The sequence below is a fragment of the Dicentrarchus labrax genome, unplaced genomic scaffold (assembly GCF_905237075.1).
Source record: "Dicentrarchus labrax unplaced genomic scaffold, dlabrax2021, whole genome shotgun sequence".
NCBI lineage: Eukaryota > Metazoa > Chordata > Actinopteri > Moronidae > Dicentrarchus > Dicentrarchus labrax.
In genome coordinates, this window is record NW_026136724.1 from 4,524,409 (window position 1) to 4,545,409 (window position 21,001).

A 21,001-nucleotide genomic window follows, 5' to 3' on the forward strand; every position below is an offset into this window, starting at 1 on the left:
GCTTAATAGAGATGATCCAAAATGTTTCTTTCTCATAGTTCTCATGTATCAAGTTGCAAACCGGACTGCAGGAAGTCCTAGTCCGGATATTCGTTTTCCAGAGATGGCCCGAGAGGCTAATTCGTCATAGATAATACTCAATGGGTTTCAAGATTGGGTGCTATATTAAAGCCCAAACCTTTATAAATATGTAGAGATATATAACAAATTCAGACGCTTCTATACATGGCACAAGGCTCCACTGAGTGTTTATCGAATATGAAAATGATGAGTTCAAGAGACTGGGAGAATCTATGGCAAGGAGCACTGCTCTGGAGGTTCTGCTGGTTTTTCTTGTCATTTGTCACCCATCAGCTTAAGTGAAGTCCTGGAATAAGCACATCCAGATCCTGGTATGTGATGATGTAGTCAAACACTGGAAAAAAAATTGGGTTCAGATGGTCAACCGTCTGTTTCCACAGCATCTTTGCCTCCGATAAATGTGTTCAAAATTAAATTTGCTATTGGCCTATCTTGTAAAAATGGCGAAAGTGGAAACATATGAATCTTTAAATCCTTCCTGTCCCCCCTTGTTCTCCCTTTCTCATCTCCTTCACCAGAGGAGAAATTATCCAATAGCTTGTCTGCTGTTGAACCCCCTGTCACTCATTAACTTAAGTCATACGACCATTACCGTTAACGTGGCTGCCGTCAGATCATGTCCTAATTCTTGTTTCTCAATGATTCATTCATTGTCCTCTGCCCCACAGTAGATTTGTTGGTTTTGCCATGCAATGACTTGTAATGGTTGACTTATTGGGAGACTGTTGGGTCAGAACAGTTCAAGGTCAAGAGCACAGTAACATGGAGGAGAGTGGAACTTAGCAGAAAGTCTGATATACTCAATAATTGTATTTAGCATTTTGTGTCAAAGCCTCATGCGATTCTATCATATACGTCTTTATGTCCTTTAGGAATGCACACACACACTCTTGAATCATACTCCATACTTCATCACACTACAGTATAGTTCTTTATTTTACAGAGTAAAGGACATATCAAACAGTAACATTTAAACTACAGTTAAGACTTCCTCTCCCGCCATAAAGTCACGTTGAAGGAACAGTGGAAAGGAAGAGATAAATAGTCTTTGGTGACATACAGATATTAACATACAAAGATAACTTAAATACATAATGTTTTTTAAATAGTTTGGCTAAATATATATATATATATATTCACAGGTGCACGCGACGTTCACAGTCATCCTGACGCCACATGGAGTGCACTGACATCTTCAAACACATTCGCAGACAATCTCAAATGCAACATTTACAAGAGGAACCTCGTCCAACTTTCACAAGTTCATCACAATGAGTGAAATTCAAGAAACTATCCACACGCATGTTTGCATTAAAGTGCTTTCCTGTGACCCTAAAGGAGATCGTGTGACTTTCAAATGGAAAATCTGCCCTATCTTACAAAACTAACAGAAACATTTTACGTGCTAACTCTGCACTCATTCCTCTTTGCGAGCCGTGAAAGCTCTGGATGCTTCTGCGGGGAGGTATTAGCGGTCGTGCACAGTTTGCTCACACAACTCGACGTGACGCAATGCCAGACGTCACAAAAACATACTGAGCAAAAAAAAAAAAAAAACTGGGAGCACAATGGTCCAGAGCACAGATCAAACACAGGAGATAAGTGTCCTGATAGGCTACGCACACACACGCACACACATCCTGTGTGTGTGAAATAGTACATTTTAAAAAGTAGAGAGATCCACCAGGGTTTTAGAGCGTTTGAAAAGCCTTTTAATGATCCGTCACGAGACATTGATTAGCTCCATTACAGCAGAGAGAATGGCATGTTTCACCTCAGCAAGCCTTTGAACAGATTAGAATTAAGACTAAAGAATCACTGGTTATTACCCTGTGACCTCAAGCCCCCCCGATTACAGAGAGAAGAGAGCCAGGATGGGGCTGAGAGACTAAATGTAAAAAGAAGCTGTTGATGAAAAAGACACAAAGTAAAATCAGAAGACACAGATTAAGATAGAAAAGAGCACATTATTATATGATGTAGATTACACACTGTAAAGTAATTTGGTTCGTCAAGTATTGCCAGGTATTTGGTGAGTTTACACTAATGCTCTTAGGAATACCGAACTCTCATGTTTGTGAAATGATATGCAAAATAACAAAGGCTGAAGTACTCCTGTGACTGAACAATTAATCTAAATGACCGTGCACATAAATCAGAAGGTATTACTACTATGAAACAACCACTCTCTGCGCATTAAAGAGGCTACCATATAGTAAAAGTCTTGGAATAGAACTTTAGAAGTATGTAAATAATATGGAATATAATTAAGTTTCTCGCTAGAAGTGTGGGTTTTATTGCATTTTTTGGAAAGTTTAAGGCCCTGTCAAATTGTAGCACACTCGATGAGTAGAACTTGACCTCAGTTGTTCTCAGTCATCCGCCCACCATTTCATCGGGGCATGTATTTTTGATGGCGCGACGCTATTTTGCGCACATATTTGAAATTGGGCACTCTTACGCCTAACATTTTGGCTGCTGTGGTCTGTCATTAGAAACCCACAGTGTAACAGTGGAGCTTTTAGCCGGCGTCTCAGGACTAATTTAAACCCATTTAACATACTGCATGTGAACAATAAGGGCGGCTGTTGCTGCCAACAGAATTGTTTATATATACTACAATGTGTTGTAGGTATTGCCTATAGAAAATGTAAGGAACAGTTTATTCATTCCTTCTTATTACTGTTATCCACCATATCAAGGCAAATATGTTTCATTAGAAGATTAGACTTATTATTGGTGGATTTGCCAACGTTTTGAGCCACTTAGAGTGTAATTCTTTTGTAAAATGTAAGCAATTCTTTTGTTTTTGGCACTTAAAGGGTTGGTTTAACAAAATTACATAGGACAAACAAAAAATCCCCACATATTTTCTCACCTACGCAATGTTTTATGATTGAAATTTTGTCTGTGGTGCTCACAGAACTAGAATTTAGAATTTATTAAGTAAGAATCCATGTTACTCTGGGAAATCTCCAAAATATGATGCAAAGATAGGATAAAATTAGGATAAGGATAAGTATTTTTGGTGAACCGACCCTTTAACATCTGCAAACTACAAGGCTGCATTTGTGCTTTAGTGAGGATGCCACATGCCTTGCTCTTTCTTTCTTTATTAGTGCTGAATGTGTAGACCATAGGAGGCTGAGGGCCCCCTCCCCTCCCCCCACTGTGGCAGTACATATGACTGAAGTGATTAGGTCAGGTTTATTAAACTGCTGTCAACCGAAACTCCTGACTTGCAAGGGGAACTTATGAATCACGTGAAAAGGCTAATATTTCAGACTTGGCCCCCTGTGGGGGAAATGCTAGCGGTAGTACGACGGAGCTCTGATCTGGGCTCCAAGGTTCACTTTGCCACCTACTGTGTTGGCCAACAGGCCACCATAATGCAACTTTGAAACTGATCCTTTGGAAAGTTAGTTTTTGTGTAGATTCCTTCCAAGTCACTGGATGCTGACCTTCTTTCTTTCATTTTCAGCATGGAGTTTTTGTGGTTAGGTCCTGACTCAGAATGCTCTTAAACTCGGGTGTAACCTGAGTTCTGAGGCTGGTTTCAAATGTAAACTGTGGTCCTGAAAGACAAAGTCTTGCTGAGTGATGAATCCCCAGTTCAACTGAAAGCTGGTGGAATACTCCCGAGATGTAAGTGTTCATATTGAAATTGTATATGCAGTTGCAAAACGACTTGGGAGTTCCAAAGTTGACAAAAAGGGGGCGCACAAAAAAAGAGGTGAAAGGGTTCATTGGTCATTTACGAGATCTTTGGAAATACATTGATTTTGACAGGGCTCCGGCTCTGAGTGCAGGTTGAAATCCACATTAGGGGCTTAAGTGTTTGATCAATGAGCCACGGGATAACCACCGCTGGCGTGATCAGTTGGCAGACAGGACCAGGCCACTGAATGGTGTTGAGGACAACCCTTCATTCTTACATTAACAGGATTAAGATGTCAAACTGAGGCCTCTTGGCTTCTTTTGAGCGTTCAGGAGGGCAAACCAAAAAGACTTGAACATCCTTCAAAAGGCAAACGTTCTCAGGATGGTGGGAGAACTCAAATTGGGGGTTTCAAAGACAATTCAGTCAGTCGTGATCTTGAATTTGAGTCTTCAAATCCATCAATCAGCACAAAGAGTAGAGACGCACAACAGTCATTTATGAGGAGTATAATTGTCATTTTAAGACAGATAAACAAATGGACTACATCAACTCTAATGCAAAAGCTACCAGTAACACATTAAGAGATAAATAAATGGGTATATAGATAAGACTTGCTGTGGGTGTTTGGAGGTGTCAACTAACTCATCCATAACTATGTGGGCTCCGGGGGTTGATGGGAGATGAGTCTTCTCTGCCACTCTGACCAATGAGCTGATAGAGCCGGTGGCTGAGGTTCTGCACTTGGCATGTTCCCAGGACGCAGCCCACTCTCATCAGCTGGGCGTGGTGGTGACCCCCTCGTGATCCCGAGTGGGCATGGCGACGAGCTCTCTGCACCCTCCTCTCCATCTGCGAAGCCTCACTGGGTTGTGCCCATGTCAGGTTTGGCGAAGCTGTTCTTACTCCTGTGGCTGGTTGGCGTCTCGGGAAACCGGGCAGCCCTTTTGTGTATTGACTGGGGGCTGGAGCGGGGACGGTGCCATGAGCCTCTCCTGATGGAGAGGCTGTATCCTCTCTCTGGTCGATGAGCTTGAGGAGGTCCGACCTGAGGAGAAAAAAGAAATCAGGTGAATAATTGCATAGAAAATGCACATCTCACCATTGAAATTAGGTGTTCAGGTACAGTATTACAGCAAAATGTTGCAACAGAAATCAAAACTGGAGGAAAATGCTGGTGCATGGACAAACAAGGAGGCAAAATACAACCAGAACAAGAGTATGCAGTCATTTTAGCAGCTGTGTACTTGGGCACTGCATTGCTTTGAGCTAAATGCTAACATCAGTGTACTATGATACTCACAGTCACATGAAAGGACCAGTATGCAGGATTTAGTTGCAGATTGCAACCAACTGAATACTGTTCGCCTTCCAAACGTGTAAAAATAAAAAGCCAAAAAGCCATTAAAGAAAAAGACGCTTTAGACAAATCAAAGGTTTGACTTAATAAAAAGTTAAGGGAAACTAGAGTTTTTACAATTCAGCCTGAGTTGTACATAAATGTGTGTATTATGACAATTCATCCATTAGTTGCTGAGTCATTTCCCTAAAAAACAAAAATATCTACCTCTGCACTCAGGGACATAACAGGAACTGAGGATAGATTTTTTTAGCTTTAAAAACAGACCTTTAGTCATGCATGCACCTGCGAGCATTGTTACTATAACAACTAATGTTGCAAGGGCACAGGTACTTCTGCAGAAATCAGATTAGCTGTACAAAGCAGCTTTGATAAACAAATCATTTTTGCCTGCTGTCTGGACACAGCGTGGCTCTCAGCACAGGCGGCCGTCCATTCGGACACCGTGTTCATCTCTTAATGCACTGCATATAAGTTAATGGCTTTTCACATGTTGCCTAAAACATAATGAGCTCTGGGTCGGCCTCACTTATTACATTACACAATCCAAACCTGCACCTCGCTGCATTTTAATGCCCAGCTGGGTTTCAGTGGTAGCTATGGGAGCCTGGTCAGCCAAGTCTCAGTGGTGCCGATGGGCTCCAGAGGAGAACATTAAAATTTCAGCTGAGAAGTAAAACAAACCGGTGGAGTTAGTTAAGTTTAACTATTTAACATGTAAATCAAATACATTTTTTTCAGTGTTTAATAAACCTTGTTCTGCCTTGTTTCAACACATAATACACTCAGTGGAACTGTAGACATCTATTGCTCAATAGACACACATTTTCACTCTTTAAAGGGTCAGAGTTTATGTACACAGGGTTTGAGATTTTAGCTTCTGAAACTTCTACCACCGCTCTTGTACAATGAAGCTGAATGGAATTTGAACTGCATTTCTCAAAACATTGAAAATCTCAACAGCAATGCATTTAATAAAATCTAGCAGTGGAGTTGCAGTTTGCAACCATTTCAAATCAGTTTGGCTTCCAAGCATGTAGGAGAAACTACGGTCTACTACTACTACGCAAAAGGCCCAATCTAGATATAGTGGTCGGTTTGTACGTTCTGGGCTACTGTAGAAACACGGTGGTTCAACATGACGGACTATGTAGAGGAGGACCCCGTCCCTCTGTAGATAAAAACGGGTCATTCTTAGGTAATGAAGGTACAATGATTCTTATCTTCAGGTGATTTTTTAATATTATATTACATTTCTGCCAATAGATCCTCCTAGATGTTACACACTGGACCTTTAAGTAGAGTCAAATGAGAAAATATGTGGTTTGTAGTTTGGGTGGAAAGACCCTTTACAAGAAACAGGTTTCCGAGACTGCACATTAGACTAAATGGCCTGTTAAGATGGACAGACTCTGCTGTGCGTGTGGACCGGCGGGTACAGGCCGTTCAGCAAACACGGTGGCGACCAACTCGCCATCTGTTCATTGTTTGACAAAGACAGTCTCTTCTCACAACTTGACCCTGCAGTTCTTCACTTTACTGTCACTGCTGTGTTTGTACAGCACAGTGTGACTAAAGTCACTGAGTGTTAACCCATCCCCACCGCTGAAGGTCGGGGAGGAGTAAATAGAAAAGTGCTGTTGCGCCTGGCAGCCAGAGATAAATAGGATGAAAATGTAATGAGATTTAAATTCAGGGCAAATATATCTGCAGCTTGCTTTTCTGAAGAAAAAAACCTTCCACTGCCTCAGGTTTGGCACTATTTTCCATTTTCTACTTATGTTCTGAGAAGCAGAAGCTACGGTTGATCTAATTCTAAAAAGTGTGTTATACTTGTGAAATGCTGACTTGTATTATTTCACCATAAACACTTAATCTTTACTCATTGTGAGGTTGAGATGTGAGACATCAGACAGCTCCTCTTACAGTCTTCTCTGCTGGGTTTGGGATTTCTCTGTGAAATGTGAAGCTTTTGGTTTATTCAGCCGGTTGAAGATGCTGATTCACTGCTGACAGGTCTGGTAGCCCGTGAGAGACCTGCTGTCCAACAGTGGCAGTGGCTGAATAAATAGTTGTATAACGCCAGGCCACAGACGGAGGCGAGCACTATTTCCAGGACAGGCTTGGTTTGCCATGGTGCCACATCACCAAGTTACACCCACCTGGTCTGCACAGGAAAGCTATTCACATGGGTCACAAGGCAGCAGTGGTGGCCCTGCACCAAACTGCACTATTTTTGTTAAATTTGTATGTAACACTACATAGCCCAATCACAGAATAAGTATTTTTAATAGCTCTATATGTATATTTATTGTATCTACATAGCATTTTCACAGTTTTTCAACTGTTTTAAGGGTGGATTTAAAGTTAGTGATACTTTTTGTGGATTGTATTCTGACTTTATTTCTATACAAGACAAGACAGAACTGTAATCTGTGGTGTGGATGACTCCTTTTTTGAATTAGGATCCTGGAGATCAAAAGTCTAAAGTAAGATCAAGTCTAAAACAGAAACACATTATACCGAGAACCAGATTAACACACTTTGAGGCCCCGATGTTAAAGATCATCTGTGGGCCCGTCCTCGCCCAATAGGTAATAACGTAAGTGTCTCCTCAAAAGGAACAAGCCCTTTTATTTGAGTTTATAAATTGGTTTAACAGTGCAAACAGTATTACTAATCTAATTTAGAATGAAATAAATGATCACACACCAACAAAGAGCCTTTGGGCCCCAGAGGCTCTGGAAACCTGGGGCGGTTGCCTACTTTGCCTGTTGGTAATCCATCCTTGTTTATGCCGTGTAAAGATTACTGGTAAACCCTGTAGAGAATGGACTGTCATATAAGAAAGGCGCTGTCCCTTCTCTATCCATGACACCAATGCTTTGACCTTTTTATCACCCTAGCAAGAAGTACCTGAGAAACTGGTAAATGTGGTGCACTTACCTAATTGTCATATCTGAGCATGTTAGACTGATAAATACCAGGAACAAGGTCAGTGTTTTGTTCTTGGCCAAGTCACCATCACTCATAGCTAGAGAAGATGCTAAGTCTACCAACTTTCTAACTTCTACAGCAATCTAACACTGACTATAGTATCGATAGTGGCTGGCACATGGCCACAAGGACTTTGGGGTCTGTGCTACAACAATAATTACAACAAAGAATGCTTCCTGGAAGAGTGAGACTAAATTAGGCACATAATATTTGCCTCAATATAAGGTTTAATGTGTTTCTCAAGTGTTTGGTCTCTAGAGGTCTTGGTTTGGGTTTCAAGATTTGCAATGCTTTTCTTGTTTATCTCAATTGATCCCTGACATCCTTCAGTATAACTCAAAGATTAATCACATAAGTACTTTTTAAGTAGTTCTCTAATAGTATACAGGCAAATTGAAATGTTATATTTTGTGTCAATAGCTATGGGAAGTACTTGTAATGGAGGGCAAAGCCAAGGCCAAGCCTCGAGTCAGTCTGCCCAGAAGCAGCTCCAGTTACATCCTTTTCAAAAAGACTTTGGACTGTTGTGCTTTTTCTTCCAGAAGTTGAAAGAATCTTGCAGTGGACTTCTCTTTAACTTTGTCACATTTGATTTCACAAGAAAGATAGGCTAATTTGGCTATTAAGAGCCTAATCCCTCAACTCGAAAGCAATGGGGATCTCCGTGATTGGCAGACGATCAAAGCTACCCAATCTACTTTGTCTTTAATTGTTCAGCCCACTGTGGTTTCCGACACCTTGCATGGTCTTAGTTTAAGGGCTTTAAAGTAAAATTCCTTTTGACTAAAGATGATTTCTAAGGATTTTACAGTTCGATAAAAGGCCAAGCTGATCCCTTTGTGCTGCCTTGTTTGGGTTTTCTTCAGTATTAACCTCACAGCATTGCTGCCTTTGAGGTGAGGAATCAAAACTGGAGTATCCAGATGTTGATGGCAAGCTTTAACCCTTAACCCCAACAATAACCCTGCAAAGGTTACCCTCGATGAAGGTCTGGGCTATGCTAGAAAAAAATTGTTTGCACGACTTGTTGTCTGTCAAAAATCTGATCTTAAAAGTAAAAGTAAAAGTAAGAGTCTCTCCTGGAAGGCATTCATAGTGTTACACTCCATTGAGAAGTGGTAGAAACACAAAAAAGAAAAAGAAGTTTGCCAATCACTGCATGAAATGTAGTGAAAGGTGTGAATGTCGTTTTTGGAAAGTTACAGAACTTGTTGGACGCAGCCCGCCCAATTCCAACCTCGGAAAAGAGGTTTCCAGCCATTCTGACAAGTACTTCCGATGACGTATACTCAAACCCTAAACCCCTAGAGGGTAAGCCCTCCGTCACCCTAACCCTAGTACCATGCTGCTGATACACTACATGATTACCAGAGAGGCTGAAGCTTACCATGGGCAGCCTTAATCATCAGTAAATATGGCACATTCATTTGTAATCTCCCACTAGGTAACAGTGAGGAGATTGTTGTTAGCAATAAGCAGGACAAAAATAAATGAAAGGTGATTTATGTCTCATGAAACACTGGTCCTACTTGTTCGGGAGCAGTCCTGCTTTTATAACCTCCTCAGTGGCTTGTGATTTATTTAATGCCAGCAAAACTGGAGCATACTTAGTACAGCCAGTAAATGACTCTGACAGACAGGATGCCAAATTAAAAACTATAAGTCTGCTCTAGACCACAACATTGCGATGCGAGTAGACAAAACACTCACAATCACAGCATCAAACAACAGCAGGTTTCTTCTCCCCCCAAAAGTCTCCTTTGTTTACCCTAAGCCTTTTGATCCACACTGCCACTATAAGCTACTCCTCTTATATATACAATATACATGTGCACTCATGCCGCCACAACGGTGTGGCTTTCTGTGTGGAGTGGAAACCTGCTCTTTAAGGAGGTAGAGGGTGGAATTTAGGTCTTAGCCATTAATCCATGGTGGAATTCTCTGCCTGCTTGCTAGCTCCTCCACAACCTCCTCAGCTCCAGCCTGGGTTTAGTCAGGTTGACCCCCGAGGAGCCACACGACTGTTTATACCATACATATGTATGTCTGAGAGGTCTAAGCCAAAATTCCTGTTTACAACATGCAACAAATTAAACAAGACATATAAGAAGAGGTGTCTCTTAAGATGATTTACCACAGAGGCAATCCTGGTTGTGAGCATAAACGTGGTTTTCTGAGATGTATATTTCTGATGTATACGCCATAAAGAGAGAGTAATGTTCTTGTTCCTTGATAAGTGTAAACATGTCAGATATCAAGAGGACGGACTCAAAGTGGCTTAACAAACACCAACGAGGCAGGAAGCCACCCTGTGCGAGATGAATTCTGTCTGTTTCTCAGGTAAATATTATGGTCAACGTTGGACATCTGAACCCCACGCTGTTCAAATTCACGCGTACAAGAGTGGGTTAATAATTTAACAAATCGTTTTGGGGAAAAACATGACTTTATTTGGCCTTGAAAAACACAACATCTACGCACAGACTGACTTGTCATGTCATCGTACCCTGGTCCAGATGGAGCAGAGGCAGAGCGGGTCAGTGTAACAGAAGTTTGACCACAAAATCAGCTTTACATGTCCTTGGAAGCAAAGAGCCATTTCCCAGTTCTGGAATCTGTATTGTAAAGCTGCTTCACTGCTAAAGCCATATTTAACCAACTACTAAGCTATTTTCCCTCACAAAAAAACCACAAGATGTTATGTAAAACGACAATGAAGGGTATGCGTTGCGTGTGATCCCAGGAACATGCAATTTCTCCTTGTTTGGAAAGCACTCGCCAGGCGTTGTTACAACGCCTATGTGGGATTTTGTCGTGTCCTTATCAGGACACATAGGGACAACATGGACACAAACACGGAACAGGGAAGGAATGACAGACATCTGAGCTCAGACACACTCAGCAGACAAAAAAATTTAGAGTAGTCATGTCTGTTATTATCATGCTGTCAGCATTTGATGGTAACAGAACAGCATGTGCTCTATGGAGTTAAGAGAAAAGGGAGAATTTACTGTCCTAATAAAAGCCAGAAGGGACGTTTATGAGAGATATGCAGAGTGAGAAATGTGGAGGCTTGTGAAGGAGGAGAGGTGTTGATCTCTCACTGTTGTTGCAATATGATCACTGGGAGGAATCAGTACCAGGCACATGATTTCAAGTAATGTGGTATCTCCAATGGGATCGATCAATCAATAAGAAGTCTGATTCAAAGGACCCATTTGTAGGATTTAGTGGCATCTAGCGGTGTAGCTGCTGACTGCACCCTTACCTCACCCTCACATTCCAAGCGTGTAGTAGATACTTCGGTGGCTACAAAACTTGCAAAAGAATGCAAAAAGGCCCTGGTTGCAGTAAAATAAATAAATAAAGATACCAAAAAGATCGGGTTTCAACCCACAACTGCGTTGTTTTCATTTGGATGAGTGCAACATAGAGCACAATTGTGTTTGTGGTGGGAAGCCAGTGAGGGATCACGATCTTGTCACTGTATTACAGACTTCTACCGGTTGGTCAGGGTTTAGTTGATGTTTCCCTGAGTCTATGTGTTAGTCTATGTGTGACACATCTGCAACCTCCCCAGTGTCTACAGTGCAAGTATGTAGCAGTGAAAGGCATATGCCGTTCCAAAGTGGGTAAAACACATAAAGAAATGGTCAAATTACCCAACTCTGATGAAGATAAGCAGGTTAGGGTGTTCACATTGCAATTTCAGTCATGTTGAGCATTGCCTCACTCAGGTTTAGAAGCATTTTTTAGTCTCTTTGCAATGTTCAAATAAGAAGAAAATCCCCAAAAAAGAATAATTAAAGAAAAAGGTCGGCTGTGTGTGGAGGTGCCCAAACTAGCAAAATAAAGGTTAGATGTAGATGACCAGTGGAAGGAAAATACATATATTACTGAAAGTTCTGGTGAGATATATGGCAGTCTAATTGACCTCATTCACAGCAGCCATGTTGACAGGTAATAGTAGGGTAAACACAGGTTTAATAGGTGTTAATTAGGGTTCTGTTCCATTCAGGTAAATAGAGTCAAGGTGCTGCTGTTGTGCATATCCGCCACACTAAAAAGAATAGAACCTTAATTAGTGTCATTGGTAAAACCTTTATTCTGCTATTTCATGTCAAAATGGCTACTGTGAAAAGGGTATAATATACAAAGAAAATCATTTTAACTGCTGTATCAGTTTCTCACTCTGACAGATAAAAAAAAATACAGCGATGATGACCCATGCTGGTAATGCCCCTGACACTTTCAAACAGAGATTGGAATCATGGGGGATTACAGTGCTGGCCAGGTGTAGTGAAGGAGCAACAGATACAGGAGGCTTGCTTCCCTTTATTTCGCTTAGGTTTCAGCAACAGGTGTTCAGCATTTGAAAACACACACACACACACACACACACACACACACACACACACACACACACACACGCGAGAGAGATGGTCACCTGAGGGAAAGTTCCACTCCCAGATCTTCTTACACTGTTATATTCTCTGTATTAGACGTTAAGTGCTTTCTTTAAAAGCCTCACTTTCCTTCCAACCTCGCCTTCTGCCACATCATATTGAATCATATTGTGTTAAGCATACTGATCATGTTTCACACTTTTTCTGCTCTGATGAAGGTCGGATAGACCGAAAGCTTACTAAATAAAGTGATATACTGAATGGACCAGACAAAGTATTGATTCATTGAGAAAATGATTCAGAGGTTAATCAATAATGAAAATAATCATTAGTTGCAACCCTATCATCCTCTCTAGTATCAAATAAAGGCAAAAATACCCCGAAATAATCTAAACCCACTGCTAATGTTGCTGCTACAATATCACAGCTCCAAACACCACCAGTAACATCACTGCTGTATTCAAGATGCCTCAGTCAGGCCAAATCAGCTGATACAAGATGGATTATAGAGGACGGTCACAGTAGGCCTTCAGAGGCCCCGTGTTTGCCTTTGTCCAGGGTCTCCCCACATCCCAACACTGAACCTCCCTCCCAGGAGAGCCAGCAGCTGTGGATCCAAAATCCACCAGAAGAGGGCATTCACACACCAACTCATCCACATTCTTCACTGCTACTCAACTCCTCACATGTATTGCATCGCTGGCAGGCCTCCCCCACACATCAGAGTGGGTAGACCTATGTGTATTGGACTGTTAGTAATCAAACTGGTTGTTATGCTGTTGCCTAATGTTTTATGCAGGGCTTTGCGCTAATCTCTGCCACTTAAGGGGTGGAAAAGTACAGGTGCCATTCAGCGCCGAACAAGATCTTTTACAATAGTCTGTGCCAGTATTTCTGGCCAGGGCTATAAAGGGAGACAAACTGGTTTTCCCACCTCGGAAATAGCAGTTTTCCATACAGAATCACGGGGAGATTAACCCAAACAAAACCTCTATAAACAGTAACTCGTGTGACGGCTGTTGGGATGGAGAGGTGGAGGAAGAAGAAGGAGCAGAAGAGAATTGTTCAGATTAATTGTAACGGCGGGGACAATAAACTCACTTGGCACAGTCAAATATGGGTCACATTTACTGTAGATCTGATATAAAATGTGAATGTGAGACACTTTAATTCCCTTCTCATATCATAACCTGCATGAACTCCCAATCACTTACTCTAAACTTTAGCCTACTTTAGTGATTGGAAGCGTGACTACCATAGAACATGAAACTATAAAACAACTGTTAGGCTACATAATAAATGTTTTTATTTTTGTTTCGTTTGGGTCTTTTTAATGATTTAAACAGTTATGATGGATCATTTGAATATGAAATCAGTGCCTAACAGTGTAGTTACTAGTTCTTGTTTCACAGCTGATCTGCTCTCAGGCAGGGTGTTCTCTCAAGGAGAGATATAGTGTTTATTGTATCATGGCAGAGCCTCTGACCTTGCAGTCTACATTATCCAGTATCTGACGACACAACAACACACAGTAACCCCGGTGTGATTTATTACACCGGCTACAGGCTACATGATTCAGCCTTTAACCTCTGTGTCCACTAACTGACTAATAAACTCAATACAATAAGATAGAGGGAAAGTGTAAGTTTTAAAAACGCTAATGTCACATTTGTGTGCTAAATTCCACTGGAAAACTATGGAAATCTGGGAAAAAAATTACTTTGAGCTATAAAAAAGGATGTAAGCTTAAAATAACTTCGGCTTTGTTGCCAACTCAACTCTGCACATTAGAAACATCAATCATTAAAAAAAAAAAAAAAACATGTTTAACGCAGCGTTTAATACTTACGCCATTATAGCTCATTTACATTGAATAATGAATCTTTAAGCTTTAACCCCCAAACAAGCGGGTCAAAGTGGCCAATAAGCGCCTATAGTGCCGGGAGGCGCAGTAATATTTAAACGAACTGTAATGGGGCTCCAGGTGAGTTTAACTCGTATGTTTAAGAGTCCTATTCAGCCAATCAGAGCGAGGAGCGGGTCTTTTTCTTAATAAAGTAGTGTCTTACCTGTTCCTGTCGGGACGCTCCTCAGCAGGCAACGCCAGCAGCTGCTGGAGGGAAACCAGGCTGATGCAATACACAGTAAGCGGGAGAAGGGACCGCATCTCCGGACGCCAACTTTAACTGTACACCCTCTCTGGGAAGGAGGGGGCGACCACACGGAGTGGGCGCAGTTGAAATCCCAAAATAAAGGGAGGAAAAAAAGAAAAGTGTTCCCAAAAGGTTGATGCTCTGCTCAAATATCCAAAGTTGCCAGCGGAGATTGCTGATGAAAGATCTGGAGAGAGCAGAAGTTATACATGATCAATTAACCTGCTGCTCATGGACCAACAGTGTAACAGCAAAGAAAGAGCAAGTTGCTCCCATATTGCATTCATTCAGACACTTAATGAGAAACTGCACTGAAAATATCCCCAGTGCACTCTTCATCAAAACCTCTGCTTCATAGCACCCATTAAGCTTATGCACCAGATGAAGACTTTCCTAAAAATGCCCCAAAATGCACCCCTAATCCATTCTGCACACACTTTTCATTTTACACATTACATTTTATGACTAACTGTACTCTGTAACTGATGAATAGAAGTCTTACCTTCTTGGTATTTAGAGCTCAGAATCTGTGTTTATTTGTAAAGTTTTTTTTCCCCTATGAATCCAAACGTGTTGGTCAAGATCAAGTTCTCCAGTGTGAAGCTGAGCGCCTGCTGACATTGCGGGTTTAAATACTAAGTGGGCGGAGTTCCCTGACTGAAGTGCCGATGGGCAATTTTTCAGTGGCAAAGCCAAGGTGCTGTAACATCATTATCTGCCATGCTGGGAATATCCTGATCTGGCTGGCACACATCAACCCTGGAAACACCCTGGTAGCGTCTGTAAATGATAAACTATATCAAATTGCATGATGTTGCTAAAGCTGCTGATGCAGACCCTAAAGTATGCCATAATTACTATAAAGTGAGTATTGAGCAGCACAGACTCACTTTAAAGTATTATTGTAGAAATATTGTGGTGGCATTATGCAGTAAAGTAGGCCTAATGGAAATTCACTATCAAGCAAGTCCTATTTTCATAATATATTGTAGTGATAAAATATGAGTTCTAAACTATCATAAAATACATGAAAAGTCACACAGAAACCCCAATACAGGACTATTTCTGTTAGCTCGGATGCTAAAGATATATAAATATAGTATTCATCACAGAGTACTGTGCACTATCATAACCAACCATGCACATACTCAGGAACATAGCCCCAATTTTCATGAATTTCTCGAGCAGTTTGTCTTTCTGACCAAACCCGCCTCCTTATCTCTTATCATCACTGTCAGCCAAGTGTGTGAGATAGATAGACGGAAATGCAGGAATCTTCACAGAATCCCCAGAACGGTCCCACCATGCAGCATCATTGATAAACGTACTGATCTGAACGTTTCCTTCATTGCTGTTGTCACCGTTTACTGAAATAGACTATTTGTGTGATTCTTCAGGGAGTCTTAAACGTTACCAAACCATGACTTTATCACTTTCAGTTGTGTTTTGAAATCTGCTACAACAGATGTGGCTCTGATATGCCACAGGTTTAAACACGTATCTTACAACTCTGTTTTAATGACTCAGATGAGTCCTGTGCAGCCTATTTCATCTCCTTAGTGAGCATATTTGTACTGTGTCCAAGTTCCCTCCTTCCTTTCTAACTCAATTGGCTCATGCGGCGACACAGTAGTGATACATACACCTGATCTGATCCTGCCTCAAATGTTGTTACGCAACATTAATTTCCAAGAAAGCATGTTAAGCAGGTTGTCAGCAGTATAGTGGACGCCTCTCTGGAAATATGCATAGGCAAGAAAAGCGGCAACAGATGCAGGGCAAGCAAAGCCAGACTCCATGAAGAATGTAAGTATGTGATGTTTGTTATTTGTCTTTTTGCTGACGCAGAAATCATTTCAGGCCTCTAAATAAACAGCAGGAGGCCTTAACTGCACATGTAGTAAACATCAACATTTAGAAATATGGCTGACAATACAAAACAAGGACACATGTCATTTGGGGCAACCATCATTGTTTGGATTAGGCAACACAGGGACCCCTGGGTGTTTGTTCACTGGGAACTGCAACTCAGTTTTGCTTTTATTTTCAGTCATATGTTGACTATTCCAGGATTTTAAACTTATTCAAAGAATTGGAATCATCATGTGTTTGTGTTTTGTAAAAAGAGAAAGGAGGACGTGCCATTGCCTGGATTATGAATTTGGGGGATTTTGTGTCTTTGAGGATTCTAGAAATATGATTAGAACAGCAGGAAGAGTTTAGGGTTTTTCAAAGATTTTGCGAGTATTGATTTCTCAGAAATAGGGATGCTTGGCTCACTGACTGAAATTGAATAATAATAATATACTGGAGGCACAAACTGGTGCTGAATCTAACAGACAATTTGACACATGTGGCTGTTTGACTTCCAAAATCCATCCTGAAACACTTGAACACAGTAAAAAAAACTATTTTTCCTCTTCCTATAAATTAACAAGGCAAGTCTTGATTGGATCATGTAATATTGACATGTTTCCAGGAGCTACGGGAGATTTACATCAGTTAATGGTTCGGTGATCTCAGCTGTCAACCGAAATGTCAGCTTTTGTGTCAGTCCTGAAACTTTGCACTCACAGTCGAAGCAAAGGTACGGAGTTTCTACACCTACAGGTTAGGTTTTGAGCTAAGTGGAGCAGCATCTTCGATTCAAGTCCTCGAAAGCATTAAAGGGACATTGTGTAGGAATTTCTCCCATCTAGCGGTGAAATTGTATTTTGCATTCAAACGAATAGTGCTCTCTAGTGCCTCGTGTTTTCAAATGCGTATTGCAACAACGGTAGCCGTTATGTACCAGGAAGCCTACCTGTTGAGGAGAAAGCAGGCAACTTCAGCGTCCCTTTGAAAGTCTTTCTCCTTCATTAGCTCTTTCCACCTGGGAAAAGCTTCCCCAATGTTTACCCCCGCCTTTTTAATTAGCTTTTTTTCTCCTTCTCCTGTGGCTCGGCATAAGTATGATCCTCCATTATGAACTAAAGTGCAGTGCAGACTTTCAAATGTGCCGGGGCAGTGACAAGCGCCTCTCACTGATCTCCTTCTCTGTTATAGCTGGTTTCAGTCACGTGACGCTGGCTCTGAACGAAAAAGCATTAGCTAGACAGGTAGGCTAGTGCTTTATGTCTCTGTCAGCGATTATAGTTTTTTAAAATGACGGAAAGACATGGAAGCCTCCATGAACTTGCCCGTCCAATGTATATACAGATAAGAAATTCTTCGCTTACGAGGGTAAGTCAGATCATCAGGCAGAGGTAATTTTACACCAATGAGGACACATTTATGAATGAAGACATTGATTTTAGCTAATAAAATACTTATAACACTACACAATGTCCCTTTAAAGCTGCAGTAGGTAACTTTTTGTCATATTGTCTGAAACTTTCACTATATCCTGACAGAAGTACACAAGACAGATAATCTGTGAAAAAATCAGGTTTCTCTTGCTCCTCCTAGAGCTCCTAATGGCATTGGCAAAAATCCACCGGGCCTGAACGAGAACAACCAATCAGAGCCAAGAAAGATAGTTGTTTGTTGATTCTCAGCTTTAAACAGCACAAATCCATAATTTGTAACAGGAAGAAAACTTCAAAAAGGATCATTTATTCCCCTCAGTTCTGTGCATTGTGCTGTACAATTACAGCCAACCCAGGATTTAGCCTTAATGTGCTACGTGATCCCCGTCTTGTGTGTAAAACAAAGCGTTGCGTGAGTGATATCGGCACAGACGGACTTGTCTGTGATAGTTGCCAACTTTCTCACCCCTGCAGCTATCGTCTTACTGCTCGGCTCTGCCTTTCTTTGATCATCTTATGGAGTTTCTCAGTAGTTGTAATACCATCAGTCAGTGCTAAAGTATGACCTGCCAGTGACACATTAATCCACGTTTGGTTGCATTCGAAGAATCATTCTAGGCTTTGGTTTGGCTTCTTTTTCACAAGCCGATTTGGGTTATGTTACCAATTCATCGCTTTTATTTTGTTCTTGAAAATCCAACATCCTGATGATAGCAGTATGGTGAGTTGAGTATTGCATATTGACCTTCAGCCACCGTTGTACCTATTGATCTGGCTGTGATGACACAATGACTATGATTTCCCAACTCAGACAACTGGTAGTAACTCATTTTTATCACCCAGACTTGGCTGGTGGAAACAGGTCACTTTTTCACTGATTCCGACCCGTTTATGTAAGAGTCCTCTGGCATGTGACGGCAGCCAGTGAATTGGTACCCGCTGGGCTCTGAACACAGGCTTCCCGCCGGTTTTGATCTCTCAGTCGTGCACTGGTTTTATTTTTGTTTTAGGCGGCAATTAGCGAACATGAGAACGTACTCTGTGGGGCCGGCCAACGCGGTGCAGGACGGTTTTTAAAAGAGCCTCCGTCTGTGGCTTTGAACCCCATCCAGAAAGAAAAAGTTTGGGGGACGTAGTCAACTGATCAAAGAGCAGAGGGACCTTTGCTTGATTGTGCGGTGTTCTCTGTCTTGTCTTTGTTAATGTGGATCTTTGAATGGGTGAGACTGGGACATGGCCTGCTTAAAAGGTTGCATAAACAGTGCAAATAGGCAGTGTTGTCTCATTAAGGGCAAACACTAATCATAGTGTGACAAACTCTCACATACATTAAAGTTCACTGGAAGGCAGACAATATGTTACTTGTTGTTGTTTATGTAGTTGGTGAAGTTTCTGCTCCAGCACTTGATGAGCTGTTGGTCTTAAAGGTCCAGTGTGTAGGATTTACTTGAATCTAGCGGTGAGATTGCACATTGCAAACAACTGAAACCCCTTGACTCAACCAAGCAAGAGGCAGTGTTTGCTTCGTCTGTTCTGGGCTATTGTAGAAACATGGCAGTTCAACGTGGTGGACTCCTCCACCTCCTTTATGTCATGTTATTAGTTATTAGTTTTTAGTTTTAGGTATACCGCCTTTTCTGCCCAAGTGGACTAGCTTCTCGGCTAATTGAGTTAACCGAGGTACCTCTTGTCAATGTCTGCATTCAGGTCCCCCTCATAAAAACGGCTCATCCTAAGGTAACGAAAACACAGCAGTTCCTATCTGACTGAGTCAGTTACCTTCAAGCTACAACATGTATAGACACCACCAAAGATTTAGATAACCAAATGTCAGTGACACCGTAGGTTTATAGCAAAGCTAACAAGGATGGTAACGTTAGCACAGACTTTTAAGGTCTATGTGGCTCTAAAACCCTTCGCAAATGTCCCAACATGATATAGAGCCAACCACGACACAGTAAGTAGTGTAACTAATGTTAGCAAGGTTGTGTGTTAGTTAACTGTTGCTGCCGTTACTGCTGTTGTGTTTTTGTAGTTTTTTTAATTTTAAGTCAGCATCTCACCTAATGTAGACATCAACAACGCCCCTAAATGAATGAATGTTGAATGAATGAATGAATGTTGAAGTTCACCTTGGTGGCCTGAGTCAGTGACCTTCAAGCCATGACAAGTATAAACACCACAAAAGAGTTACATGACCAGCAGCCTCAAATTTCTTTTTAGAGGCAATTCACATGCAAACGCTGGCCATGTTTACAAGAGAAGTCTGGAATTATTCTGTATTTTTTCTATTGCCAACAAAACCAATGTATATATATATATATATATATATATATATATATATATATAGTTTAATTTACAAAAAAAGAGAAGTTTTAAACACCAGGATACTGTAGTCTATAACAAACATTATTCAAACAGGAGAAACATTACTCAGCGGTGTAGTAATCCACATTTGATAGTGAGTATTTGCCGCAGCAGGACAGTGTATTGAGTCAAAATAAACTACAGTGGGTGTGTTCATGGTACTGAAGGAACACGTGAGCCAGTACAACAGTGTGACTCATTGATGTGTTTTTGATGAAGCTCAGCGTTCAATCAGGAAGACGCTTCTCATTCATTCACAGTATTCTCACTCTCTCTTTCTTTGGCTGTTTGCTCTCACAGTTAAACCAACCGGACTTTGCCACGATCTCCATCAGCCAATCACATCGTTGCTGTCAAGCTTTAAATCTGTTCTCCTCCCTGCTGCTTTCAGCTGTCATCTGACTCCACCCCATTCACCTCCAGTTCATATCCAGTGCCCAGGTTGAGCTCATCAGAAGTCCACTCCTCATCCAGACCTTCAGCATCCATCATCATCACCAACGGTGTCCAGACTCCATCAGGGGGCTTTGCTATATACTAATCATGGCTTCACCACCCCCCTTTAAACATGATAAGGTCATGCTGGGATCTAATCGCCAAAGACCTCTCTCATTTTTCATCTTTATTGTGCACATGTCAATAAATAGAATTGTTAAGATGAAGTGTTTCCTGTTTGAAATTGTCTTTGGACA

General features: G+C 41.3%; 2 protein-coding genes across 2 annotated transcripts in view; one reads left to right on the plus strand and one right to left on the minus strand.

The window, feature by feature from the left end:
• Positions 1-18,044, plus strand: part of LOC127359059 (E3 ubiquitin-protein ligase TRIM21-like) — a 40,443-nt gene extending 22,399 nt beyond the window's left edge. Inside the window, exon 3 of the transcript XR_007882595.1 lies at positions 17,754-18,044. The gene's annotated coding sequence lies outside the window, so the exon portion shown is untranslated. The remainder of the gene's footprint in view (positions 1-17,753) is intronic.
• On the minus strand, positions 1,000-15,291 carry adm2a (adrenomedullin 2a). The gene is made up of 3 exons (XM_051392742.1): positions 15,158-15,291; positions 14,572-14,842; positions 1,000-4,787 (listed from the first exon to the last, which is right to left on the minus strand). Exons 2-3 carry the CDS (start codon positions 14,667-14,669, stop codon positions 4,385-4,387), a joined length of 501 nt encoding a protein of 166 aa, XP_051248702.1. The 5' UTR covers positions 14,670-14,842; positions 15,158-15,291; the 3' UTR covers positions 1,000-4,384.
• Positions 18,045-21,001: the final 2,957 nt, after the last annotated feature.